Below are 13,877 nucleotides of genomic sequence, written 5' to 3' on the forward strand. Positions count from 1 at the left end.
TAAAACCATTATGGACTTCAAGGCCCATAATGCTTATGTTACTGAGACGAAGAAGAGGAGCGAGGAGCAAAGAGCGAATGATGATTACTAGAACTGCAAAGGAGACCGTGCGGTCTTGTTTCAATCACAGTCAAAGAAGCGTGACCTTGGGACCTTCTATGCTCTCTCCCCACCTGTCGCCACACCCTGGTGTGGTGCAGTTGGTTGCAGTGTATTGCAGTGCAAATATCATGGGATCTGTGCATCCAACGGCTTGGACCTCGAGTTTTCTTCCTCATGTCAGGACCAGCTCTTCTACGACTACATTGATGTTTCGCCGATTTCAGGCAGCCCTCTCATGTGTACAGGTGCTGAAATCTGGGGAAAGGGGTGGGCTGTCCAAATGTCATGTAGCCAGTAATGTCTAGACGGTCCTAACAGGTAACTATGCAAAATTTGGTGCAGATTGGTGAAACAGTGTCGAATTGTATAAGAAACAACGGTTCGCCACCAACCCACAAATAAATGGTGACCTTTGCTGAAATCCGGGGAAAGGGGTGGGGGTGTCCAAATATCATGTAGCCAGTAATGTCTGGAACAGGCATCATTGCAAAACTTGGTGCAGATTGGTGAAACGGTGTGCAATTATATAAGGAACGCTTCACCAAAAACAGACACATTTTGACTTTTTATATATAAATTACTACAATACGAATCAAGGGATTGCGTAAGCTGACGATTGGGTATTCACACAGCCCTGAGTACATTTAAACATTTGTAGACACAGAATCATGAAAGAACTCACTCAAGTGACCTTAACTACATCAATACAAATGTTTATTAGTACAATACAACAGCACAGTTTTTGACATGATAAACAAAAAACGAGTCACAAAAGAGATGTGGAAATGAGACAAGTAGGATCAAAGGGTGTCACGGGGAGCGGAAGGGGTGGTTGGAGTCATACAAAAAACACTGGTTGGCATATCAAACTAAAATTGGTGGATTCGTCCATATGCCCAATGTGATCCAAGGTTCAGCAACATAGTTTTATAAAGTCTAAACAATCTCCCTGGAAGCAATACACACTAGACACAAATTGGCATGAGCTACCACAGACATGAGGGTATTGGACGTCCACGAATGACTGAAGGTAGCACGGTAGTGGGATTGTGAAATAAAAAGGCTGAAAATCAATAGAACTTGTTTCTAGTTACACACAAACTGTGACCATTTGTCCATTTGAGGTACCTGTGGAGTTCCTTGGTTAGTCCCCTTCATCATAATCTGTTTTTGAGAGCAAGGGCCAGTTTGGTTAATTCCCATCGACTCAACTTCTATATGTACACTGCGATCACCCAGAGCGTCCTACATTTGGACGACGATCTAGGGGCCACACTAGATCATTTTTTGCAACTGCATGTAGGTGGAGAAGTTACAGATAAACCAAAACCACCTTAAATTTAATCCCTTCAAAATAGAGATATTACTTTGCGAAAATCACAAAGCCAGTCTTTTGCAGATTAATTCCAGCGAAACAAGCCTCATTAGATCACAGAGAGATTCTTCCGACGCTTGTTCGTCTGTGGCCAACCAGGTGCATCACTTGGGAGAGCCGATTAATTCTTCTCATTTACAAAACAAATTACCCAAGTCTCTCAGCTATGTGTTTCTAATTTTTTGTTGTTTTCTTGATTTTTGTACATTCCCACACAGAGATAAGCTGATTAATGTAGTTATACTATCAGCATGGATTTCAATAATTCTCTATAATATACTGAGCTACCCTCACCTTCCCTACACAGATTGCAGCAGATTCAAAATACAGACGCCTGAATTCTACTAAGTGGGACGAAGAGAATATATCATCATCCTGGGCCTTCACGTTCTACCTGCAAAAGACAGGATAGTCTTTAAGTGACTTTGGGCCTCACTTCGAGTTCAGCGGTGCAGTAAAAAAGTGGCGGCATTCAGAGTTTGACGTGGGAGGATTTTCCTCGAGCTTGATGCTGCTGGTAAATCCTTCACTTTAAAGCCAAACAAACATCGGCAGATTTAAGAGTGGTATTACCACTTCTGGTAAATCTGCCCAAAAAAACCCAAAAAGAACTGTAGTGCTATAGACTCCAAAAATGGGGGATTTACACTGCCCTAGAACCACTCCTAATCCTGTGGTTATGCTACGGGGACGAGAGGTGGTAACAAGTACAGTACTCACAATAACGCCCTTTGCCATATTCACGTGGCTCTTTATCATCTCAGTCCACAATTTCTTCACAATGCATTCTTTTTGCATGTGAAGGGTAGGTCTCTAAGATCAGTTTCGACAGCCAGGTTATGGTTTCTAACCTACACCTGGCCAGATGGTAGTCAATCGTTTTCTGTACAGGCAGCATGAATTTAGAACTTTCTACCATCTGCATTTAACTCATTCATGACCATTTGGTGTTGCGCAGGGTGCTTAAAACTTTGTTTCCTCACTAGGCCACAGTCTATGCTTCCCTCTCATCTGGTCCCAGGATTAAGTAGCTTCAGCACCACAGTACTCTTTGGTGTGAATGCTGTGCTTTATATGCCCTGTACCCATAACTGCACCCACCAACCAAGGGAGCTTGCTAATAAACCCAGAGATCCCACACCCATTCAGGTCAAGTCCAGAAATCAACGCCCCCTTTCCGTTGATTGCCCATCATTGGAAGCTTTATTGCATTCTGTCCATCAAGCTAATCCTCCATTTAAATTGCAAGACTGAATTACTGCGACATTGTAGGATATGACTCAGCAGGTTGTGCGCATAACTGTTGTCACCACGCCATTTCACACCGGTAGCTTTGGCACAACATAATGAAGAATACAGATAAGCCTTTCAGTACAATTCCAGGCTTGACACATTTTAGCCAGCTATGTCCTGAATACCAAGGGCAACATCCCAGTAAGAACTGGAGGCTCTTCTCTGACCCTGGCGAAGGAACTCCCTCTACTGGCGAGGAAGGGTGGTCACACCTCCAGTGGTAGTAACTCTTGCCCGTGAGAGTAGGTGTCAACCCAGTGAGAGTAACCCCTATAAGGCGGGCACTGATGCTGCCAGTGCTGGTTACCCTTATGAGGGCTGGCACTGATGCTTCCAATGCTGGTAAACCATGGTAAAATTTGAATCAATTCCTCCACTGCAATATTTCTTAGAAGGGTTGGCACTGATCGCTCCAGTGATGATAACCCCAGGGGGGATGGCACAGATGTCTGCTGTGCTGGTAGACCGTGGGAAAAGGCACCGATGTTTCCACGGATGGCAACACCCAGAAGGAGAGGCAGAGTGACAAATATTGCATTTTCACCCAATCCTTCAGTAGCAAAGAACAAGTTACTCTCTTACCTTGTAACGTTCTTTCGATGGGATGGGCCGACAACGTATTCCATATCTATGACAGTAATCACAAAGCAGCTGTGCTGCTTCGGAAAATCTTTCTGCGTCTGCGTCAATATGCTGTCCTGAGGGCCTCCTTCGAGCCGACATCAACGGATGTTATATGTAGGACGCACGACGCCCGTAGCCTCAGTTGTAGTTTTTTCCCCAGAACGTGTGGCACCAAACCACTGCCAGTATGACCACAGAAAGCCTTGCGGAAACGTAAGCTGCAATCACGTCGTCGGACTATCCCATCGAAAGAACGTTACCAGGTAAGAGTAACTTGTTCTTCGAGGGGATTGGGTCCTCCAACGTATTCCATATGTATGACAGACTCCCAAAGCAGTACCAACGTATGGAGGAGGGAAAAGTATTCAGAATATAGAAACTATGAATGCCCAATCAAATTGCAGAGTAAAGGACCGCCTTGCTGAAGGCCAGATCCTGCCCATCGATAGAATCTAGGGAGTAGTGACGTACAGACGTATGGACGGAAGCCCAAGTGGCTGCATCACAGATGTTACGAATAGGAACACCCCTCTGCAGGGCTGTAGAGGCAGCCATACCCCTAGCCCGTAAGCCTACCAGAGGGTCCTTACCCGCCAAGCGGTAACATTCAGAAATTGCCAACATAATCCATCTAGACAAAGTCTGCTTAGTCACAGCTTGTCCCAAACGCCTTCCAGCGTAACCAATAAAGAGCTGATCGTCCACTCTGACCCGGGACATGCGAGAAATGTAGAAACTTAAAGCTCTCCTAGGATCCAACCTATGGAGCCTCTCCTCTTCCTTACCAGGATGTGGAGGAGGATAAAATGCTGGAAGAATAACCTTCTAGCTCAAATGAAATTCCGACACCACCTTCGGAAGAAAGGAAGGACGAACTCTAAGGACAATCCTGTCCTTATAAAACACAGTGAAGGGTGGCTTAACTGAAAGCGCCTGCAACTCACTCACTCTGCAAGCGGAAGTGACCGCAACTAAAAACACTTTAAGGGTTAACAGCCTCAAAGGACAAGAATGTAATGGCTCAAACGGAGCACCCATAAGGAATTTCAGAACAAGGTTCAAATCCCAAACAGGCACCTGGAAAGGTGCCGGCGGAAACACATTATTGAGTCCTTTGAGAAACGGAGAAATTAAAGGAATTTTAAAATAAGAACACTCCTCAGACGAGTGCTTAAATATAGACAGCACCGCCAGGTAACCTTTAACAGTACCCACTTGCAGGCCCCTGTGGGCCAACGAAAGCAAAAAAGACAGAACTACAGGAATGTCACATGAAAAAGGATCCACATTCTTAACCGTGCACCAGTCGCAGAACTTTCTCCAACGGCAACGGTACAGGGACTTTGTTGCCGGCCGTCTGGCCGAAAGCAACACCTCCATCACGTCTTCACCGAGGTCCCAATCCTTATACCTCAACCTTTCAGAAGCCAAGCGTGAAAGTTGAGGCATCTGTCCTCTGGATGGAGAACCTGACCCCGCTCCCATGAGAGCAGGTCGTCTCGGTAGGGAAGACAACATGGAGGGCAGATGGACAAGTCGAGAAGGTCCAGGCACCACGTCCTCCGACCCCAAGCCGGAGCAATGAGGATCATCCGAGAACCGAACCTCTGTAACCTCTGCAGCAATTGCGGGATGACGGGGCCTGGAGGAAATACGTACAGCAGTGGGAAGGACCACTCCACCACAAACGCATCTCCTAAGGCTCCTTTTGGAGGAAATTCCCGCGAGCAGAACCTTTCTGGGTGACAATGGAGGTGAAGAGATCCACCTGAGGGGTCCCCCAAAGGGCGAAGATCTCCAGGAGAATCTCCTGAGCCAGCTCCCAATCGTGAGAGATTGCGCTCTGCCTGCTCAGAGCGTCCGCCGTCTCGTTTTCGTCTCCGGCCAGATGAACTGCCGAGATCGAAACTTCCTGCTGGATGGCCCAGAACCAGAGCTGCATCACCTCCCTGCATAGAGGAAGTGACCCTGCCCCCGCTTTTTGTTGAGGTAGTGCATGGCCACTGTGTTGGCCGTCAGAATCAGGACATTCTTTCCTCGCACAGTCGGCAGAAAAGCCCTCAGGGCAAGCCTGACGGCCCTCAGCTCCAACAGATTGATATGGAGACTGGACTCCGACGGAGACCAACGACCGCTAACTGTCAACTCGTTGGCATGAGCTCCCAATCCCGTGAGGGATGCGTCCATCACGATCGTCACCTCCGGCCGGGGTAGCCAAAACGGAGCCCCCTTCAGCAGATTGCCTTCGACGGCCCACCACAGAAGATCCTGGGCGACCGAGGGCGGCACCTGAACGGGGTCTGACATCCTGCTGGAGGACTGCGACCACTGCATCTTGAAGGCCCACTGCAGAGATCTCATCCGCAACCTGGCCTCCGGCACCAGAAGAATGCAGGATGCCATGAGGCCGAGCAACCTCAAGAACTCCAACGCCGGGGCCGGGAGACTCTGGGTGTGTTGAAACTTGTGCACCATCTGCTGAATGTGATAAGCCCTCACCTGCGGAGGAAAACACTGCCCCAGGGATGTGTCGAGCACTGCTCCGATGTACTGGAGCCGCTGGATTGGCGTCAAATGGGACTTCAAGTTGAGGGAGAAGCCCAGCTTGTGAAGGGAGTGGCAGGTGACGGACAGATGATCCAGGACTTGCTCAGGAGAGTGCGCCCTGATCAACCAATCGTCCAGGTAGGGGTAGACGTGAATCCCCCTGTTCCTGAGATACGCTGCCACCACCACCATGAGCTTGGTGAAGACCCTCAGGGCGGAGGTCAATCCGAATGGCAGGACCCGAAACTGAAAGTGCGGGTCGCCAACCGCGAACCTCAGGTACCGCTTGTGCTTTGGATGGATCGGCACATGAAAATAAGCATCCTTAAGGTCGAGAGACGCCAACCGGTCCTTAAGTTGAAGGGCATGGAGGACTTGAGAAAGAGTAACCATCTTGAACTTGTCCTTCCTGAGGAGCTAGTTCAAAACGCGCAAGCCCATTATGGGTCTCAATCCGCCGTCTTTCTTCGAAATCAAAAAATAAGGGGAATACCATCCCTTGTTCCTCTCCGCTACAGGCACCAGTTCTATGGTGCCTTTCTCCAGCAGGGATTGAATTTCCAGCGCAAGGAGCGGATCCAGACTCTTCAAAGAGAGATTCCCTGTTGGATTGCCGTGAGGCCTCTGCCGGAAAGGAAGGCTGTAGCCGTGGTCTGTGATCTCCAGAACCCACACATCTGAAGTAATGGCACGCCACTCTACAAGGTGCAGCGCCAGCCTTCCCCCAACCGGCGAACCATGGGACATGGCCTCATGACTGAGCTGAGGCGGCAGTGCCCGAGGGCAAAGAGGCAACTGCCCGAGCGGCCTTGGCACCTCCAGTACCCTGTTTTCCACCTCTGGCATTCCTAGGGTTGCCCCTTTGACTTGCAGCTCCTCGCGATTTACTAAAGGATGAGTAATATTGAAAGGAACCTCCCCTCCATTGCTGTCCCTTAGGACGAAAAGGCAGAGGTTGGCGAACTGCAGCGCTCAGCAACTTCGCTGCAGCTTTGGAGGTCTGCAACCTCTCAAGGCTCTCGTCAGCCTTGCTGCCAAAAAGATGTTCACCATCAAAGGGCATGTTGAGGAGTCGGGCCTGCACATCAGGTGCAAACCCCGACTTCCACAACCACGCACACCTGCGTATTACGGTGCTTGCCGCCATGGACCGGCTGACACAATCTGCCATGTCCATACCCGACTGAACTGCCTCACACATGGCATCCTTGCCATCCTGTACAATAGCAAGAAAACCATCCTGTTCCTCCCCTTCAGGAATATGTTCAGCCGCCAAGGAAGTACAGTTCCACAGAGTGTGTGAAACGTGACAAGGCACACACGGAGTTGGCTGCCTGTAAAGCCATACCCCCTGAAGAAAACACTTTCTTCGCCCAGCCATCAAAATGCTTGTCGTCTATCAGGAGGGATGGTAGGGTACGACGCCTGCTTTGCTGGGGCTGTGGCCGCCTGCACCACCAAACTCTCCGGAGTGGGGTGCATGGTCAAGTAGCAGGGGTCACTACTGGCTGGACGGTATTTTCACGGCTAAGACTTGCTCACTGCTGGGAGACTCTCCGGAGCAGTCCAAGCTGCAGCCACCCTTCTTTGCAAAGCCATATGGAATGGCAGTACCAGGTCAGTTGGAGGACCTTGGTCGAGGATGTCCGTGAGGTCATCCTGCAGAAAATTCACAAGTGGCGTAGACCACCCCAAGTATTCCTTGACCCTCGATATAAGGTGCCGGTACGAGGAGTCGGCATGAGTGCCAGGCTCAGGCCGACAGAACTCCACCTCCGGAGAGGTGTCCAGACCACTGGCATCGTGCAGTGACTGACGCATGTCTTCAATCTGGCCGTGAGCAGACAAAATCTCGTCAGGCACCTCCTCAGGCACCAAACCTTCCTCAGATCCCTCATTCCCCTCAGAAATAAAATCCAGAGGTTGGAAAGAGGGCACAGAAAAAGGGACAAAGACATTCTTAGCCTTGGCCAGAGCCTTTCTGGGGGTTCCACCGTGCCACGGGGTACCTGCGACAAAGCAGCCTCGAAAGGCGTCGACGGAACCGGCGGCGAGCGAGGCGCCGACAACTTTGACGGCATCAACACAGGCCTCAAGCGTGTGCTTCTACAGCCTGGGTGCCAATAGCTTCGACTACTTCCTCGGAGGCAGAGCCTCGAGAGAGTCCCTCGACGACCTCGGCGCCACAGGCGTCGATGTCTTCCTCGAAGACTTCACAGGCTCACGCGGTCTCGAGGGCGTTGAGGACCAGGACCTGGAACGGGCAGGTCTAGAGCGACCATCCTTGTCCGACCAGGACCTCGAAGGAGTCCGGTGGTCGCGACGACCGCTCGAGCTCGAAGGCGTACGAGCTGTGTCTCTAGCACGATCACGGCCGGTGTCCTTCGAAAAATCACCATCATCTCCTTTCCGGAAGGAATTCCATTCCTCAGGAGTGGAATGCTTGTTGGAACAAGCAACCCGCCGACGGGTGGAGTCCTCGGATGAGGACGGGTAAGGCGACCTGTGATGGCGCTTCCGTGAGTGCCCCGAAGAGGCAGAGGAATGGCGAGACCGACTCCTGGACCGAGACCCACCCGGACTCACAACGACGATGCGGAGAGTCACCCCTCGAATCATCCATCGAAAGTCCAGTGGATCGCAACTTCCGGGGCGTGGCCACCTTACCCACCGACAGCTTCTTCTTACGATCCTGCAAGGCCTTTGATGTAAGCGACTGGCAATCGACACAGTCATCCGTATCGTGGTCCTCCCCGAGGCACCAGAGGCAAGCGTTGTGCGTTTCCATCAACGACATCTTGGACCCGCACACCCGACACTTCTTAAAACCTGACCGCGGGGTGGAAGAAGCCGAAGACATCATTTCAATACACAAACGAACAGGTTCGAAGAACCAAAAGAACAGGATTCAGTAGAACCGAGGCGCTGAGATCTCCGAAGCGAACACGTACGCGGAAAAAATGGAACTGAGGCTACAGGCGTTGTGCGTCCTACTTATAACATCCGGTGACGTCGGCTCGACGGAGGCCCTCGAGGACAGTGTATCGACGTCATCGACGCAGACGGCGAAAGATTTTCCGAAGCAGCCTAGCTGTGGTGATTACTGTCATAGATATTGGAGGACCCAATCCCCTTGAACCTAACATCTGACTGACTTAGAGAAAGCCCTAACATCCTTTTAGAGGCTTATGTCTGGCGAGCATTCTCCAATTTTCTTATACACTCCTCTACCTCCAAAGGGTTAGCTGCGTGTTTTAGGATCAGAATCATGTTGCAGTTCTCACCCACCGCCGTTTTCAGTTCTGTCCCCCTTACAAGGTAAAGCTGAACCACCCCTTCTCATCCTACACCCTTTCATACAACAAACATAAGTAATGGATATTAACATACATTGCAGTACATAATGTTGTACATACTTTTTGCAAAGCTCAATATGGACACAGAAAAGTCCTCTTGCATGCAAGTGCATATGTTAAACCCATCCTGCAATGTAAATCTCAGAAGATAAGCACACTGACCTCTTGCAAACGAGAATATGAGTTAACTGCTACCTCATGTATGTTTGTTATGATGCTACAGTATAGGTTTATACGATGCAACACATGCTCATTGTACATCTATGAAGGCACAATCGAAAGACCTCCTGTATAAAAGCAGAGAATGCAGCCAAACCCTCCAGTAACACAGAAGAGAGCTTGCATATGAGCATAGTGTGATAAGGCAATCGAGTAGCACGGAAAATCTCTCTTCCAGGAACAGAGGGTGTAGTGAATATGAATCTATGTCATCACTGCGTTACCCATAATGTTCACTTTCAAAAAGCTGACTTCCATTATGGAGCGGAGCAGTGATCGCATATCACTGTGCACTGAATACTTCTAGCCGCCTCCCCTACCTTTTTGGCGGCACACTTCTGAGTGTGCTGCCGCCTCTCCTGTATCCCTGCTGCGTCAGTTTTCTCCCACTAACGTGGTTCGGAACTGGTGCCATAGGGTCCTTTTTTCTATTTTTTTACTTTTTGTCTTCGTTGTCCCCAGCTACCATCTAATGGAAGAGGGGGACACCCCCGCACTCACTGACCCCCATTACTCCGACTAAGGGGAGCAGGGGACTTTTTGTCGCTAAAGGTGACTTTTCTTGTCACAGTATTTGTATGATCCCGTGAATACCTCTAAGATCATAGAAATGTCCTCATGCATGAACAGTGAACTCAATATTCGTAGTTATTGAGAAGATGGTGCTTCGATTAGAACCACTTACAGGGTAGCGTACAGTAGACGGGGCAGTTGCCAATAAGAGTCAATAAGAGCTGGTTAACGTAGCATGTGCTAAGGACAGAGCAAGACAGATACATGTAAGGGAGATAGACAGTCTGCATATAGAGATGGCAGGAGTGGGGGGTTCAAAGGTATCTGGTGATGTGGAGGCGGGTTGGTGACTTCAAAATACAGGCGATGGAACCTAATGATCGGTGTGAATGCATGAATGTTAGTGTTTTGTGGTAAATACCATCTTGTGCACAGGAAATAACAAGATTACAGGAAGGGATTGTGTCAAAGGCCTCTGGGAGCACAGAGAAGGCTATTTTATAGGCACTAGAAAGCTGATACAAATCTCTAGAGCACAGAAACGGCCACTTCTATAGGAGCACAGCATATGGTGAATACCTCTAAGACCACCGAAAAAACCTTTTATATGAGCAGAGAGTGTGGTAAATACCTCGGGTGGGAGGTTTAGGGGGTTCTTGTTGTGACTGGGCAATAAATGTGGTATAAATATATTGGAGCAAAGAACATAATTCTTGTATTAAGAAAAAGTGGCAACTACTTCTAGGAACACAGATAAAACCACTTCTATAGGAGCTCAGAAAAGGACACTTGTATATGAACAATGAACATGGTGAACACTTTTCAGAGCAGAGAAAATACCTTGCATATGAGCAACCAGTGTGGTAAATACTTTTAAGAGCAAAGAAAAGGACGTGTACATGATCAGTGACTGCGGTAAATACCTTTGAGAGCACAGAAAAGATCTTGTCCATGATCAGCGAATTTGGTAAATATATTTGGGGTCCCATAAAAGACCTTGGGCCTCTTTACATGGAGGGCGGTAAGAATTTAACGGTACCGGTAAGGGTACCAGTGCGGGTAAACTCTTACCGCCTTACTACGAGGTCCCTTTGTGGGACCCTACCTTAACGGCTGGTTTTACCAGCCGTTAAGGACGGAACCCGCAAAGGGACCTTGGAGGTAATTATGGTACCGCAATTTGCGGTACCGTAATTACTGCCTTCCCCATTCCCATTGAGCCCTATGGGGGCAAAAATCGGAATGGGGAAGTGCCATGGTGAATGGGGAATTACCACCCCCACACACCTTGGAATAGGGTGGTAAATCCGCCATTCACCATGGCTGACTCTGTAAAATACCGGCGGCAACGATGGCACTAATAGCGCCATGATTACTGCCGTCCATGTAATGAGGCCCCTTGTCAGCAATTGTGGTAGATACAGCTGGGGTCTGAAAAGAGACCTTGTACATGATCAGCGATTTTGTTAGATAACTTTGAGTGCACTATGTGAGCATCAAAGGTGCCTTGGAATACAAAGGACAGCTAGTATACGAGCAGAGAATGTGGTAAAATTCCTTTAGCAGCACAGAAAAGGCTGCTTGTTTATGTGCAGGAAATGTGGTAAATTCCTTGCAGCACTGAACATGTTTTGCATATGAGCAGAGATTGTGGTAAATACATATAGGGGCACAAAAAAGAACACGTTTGTGAGCAGACTCTGGAAGCACAGGCAAGTACACACTAGTGTATGAGCAATCAGTGTGGTAAATACCCTTGAGAGCACAGAAACGACATTGTATATGGTCAGTGATTGTAGTAAATACATCTAGGGCCCCAGAAAGGAGCTTGTATATGAGCATCAGCAGTGTCTTTGAGCACAGAAAGGAGCAGTATATGAACAGAGAATGTGGTAAATACTCGATGTGCTTTGGGGCACTAATAGGTTCTGGGAGTGTTATACGTTTATATATTCTGGCAAGTGAAAAAACCTCATCTACATGTGTAAATAATGCTGGAGAGCTGTGTTACATGTATGGTTAAGAGCAGGGCAGCATCATATTAATAGGTGCACATGTGCTTATGTGTGAGTAAAAGAACGCTGGAGATACTCCATGCATGTACATGTATGCTGGAGAGATCTTGAATAGGTAACGCACATGTTCAGACGTATGGGCATTAAGGTACTGGACAGATGTGTGCAAGAATGTTTAGGAGAACACACATGTATAGAAACTTGGAGGAAAGACCTACGCATGTACACATAGGCGTGAAACTGTATGTGGATAAGACAACTAGAAAGACCTCATGAGAACAGGCGCGCTTGTGTATAGCTCTTATATGTGTGAGAGTTCTGGGAGACCTAGATGTCCACAGAGCAGTGTTCCTGTGTGGGGGCCCTAAGATTGCTACAGACATGTTGCATAAAGGTGCACATCAGCACGTCTATATATGAAGGTGGAGCGGAGCCTTCTGCTGCGTGTATAGGAACACAAAGCAGGGTCCAGGTTTCCGACAGCCCTTCGCAGATATCGCATGGGTTTAGGAGTGCAGTGAAGAGCCTGTGTTTTACAGCACTTACACGGCTTCGCATGCTCTGGAGGGTTACCGCGGTGACCTTATGAATACACACAGGGGCACTGCCTTTGTGTATATGAGCTTTATGGAAGCTTCCTTCGTGCACCAGAGCGATCCCTGAGCACACAGATGGCACATGACTGGCTTAGGACTGTTGCATGGACATGGAGTGGCTGACGGAGAGATCTCCTTCTGTCCTCCTGGAAGGGATCTGCTCTCCTTAAGGACACATGGGCTTGGGGGTGATCAATTCCTCAGAGGCATAATCAATCAGTCAGGAAGCAGCGTGCCAACCTCAGGCCCTACATACCAAGGAAGCACGTGTCAGGTGGACATGGTCAGTCCATACATCAGCAACCACCTCTCACTAGGCCTTTGTCTGCCACCTTGTGTCCCGGACAAATAGGAACAGAGCTCTTCCTCAAACACTTGTGTCAAATAGTCGGGCGGCTAAGCGGTGGCAAAGGAAGTGCCGAAAACTAAGAGCTGGGGGCATTCACCACTATTTAAGCTTGAGTAGATCACAATCTTCTCTGTTCATTTATTCGTAGTTTGAGCTTGGGCGAGGCTGGGGTCTAATGATGGTCTCTTCCGCGTCGCCTCATCCTCTGTCTCTGCTGGTAAATGGCCTGATCCTAAAAAAGGGTGAGAAAGTGAATAGTGAGAGGAGCATTTTATCTGTGATACCTGACAAAAGGCAAGACCTAAAAGCTCGACACATGGATGCTGTCCTCCTTCCAGCATGGTACCCGTCTATTTTAATTGTATTCATATAGCGCTAGACAAAAGGCCGGCAGGCATCACAGCGCTCGACAAAACACAAAACAAAAAAAAAACACAGTTCGACCATTGACAAAATCAGGAGTTCAGGGCATAAGAATGTAAACAGTCAGCAATAAAAACAGCAAAATGTTCAAATACATCTAAATCAATTCAAACACTAAGAACAGACTATTAGTCCTCCTTCAATCAACTACCAGTCTTAAAGAGGAGGCTCCCTTCGGCCATGATTGACACACACTCAAAAAGCAGGGCACATTACTAGACCCACATCCCGCAGGAATACAATCCCTGTTCATCGGTGGCATTCTCTCATTCTCCATCAACAGCGTCTCCCCATTCTCCATCACCTTGGGTTGCCCATTCTACATGATCCCGCTCGCCACACTGCCAATTGATTTGTATGCCCATTTTCATAATGTGGGTTCTATTTCCCATTATTTTGGTTGCCCCTTTTCCCAATCATCCTAGTGGTCCCATTCTCTATTACCCTGGTACTCCCGTTCTCCAT

General features: G+C 48.6%; 1 protein-coding gene across 3 annotated transcripts in view; it reads right to left on the reverse strand.

Annotated features, from left to right (window-relative positions):
* Positions 1–799: 799 nt before the first annotated feature.
* Positions 800–13,877, reverse strand: part of LOC138566916 (phospholipid scramblase 3-like) — a 232,029-nt gene continuing 218,951 nt past the window's right edge. For all 3 annotated transcript variants that reach the window (XM_069644672.1, XM_069644655.1, XM_069644664.1), the window contains one exon: positions 800–13,221. In XM_069644672.1, the coding sequence (XP_069500773.1) occupies positions 13,162–13,221 (60 nt within the window). In that variant the 3' untranslated portion in view covers positions 800–13,161. The remainder of the gene's footprint in view (positions 13,222–13,877) is intronic.

Source organism: Ambystoma mexicanum, chromosome 1p (assembly GCF_040938575.1).
Source record: "Ambystoma mexicanum isolate Mex_15411 chromosome 1p, UKY_AmexF1_1, whole genome shotgun sequence".
NCBI lineage: Eukaryota > Metazoa > Chordata > Amphibia > Caudata > Ambystomatidae > Ambystoma > Ambystoma mexicanum.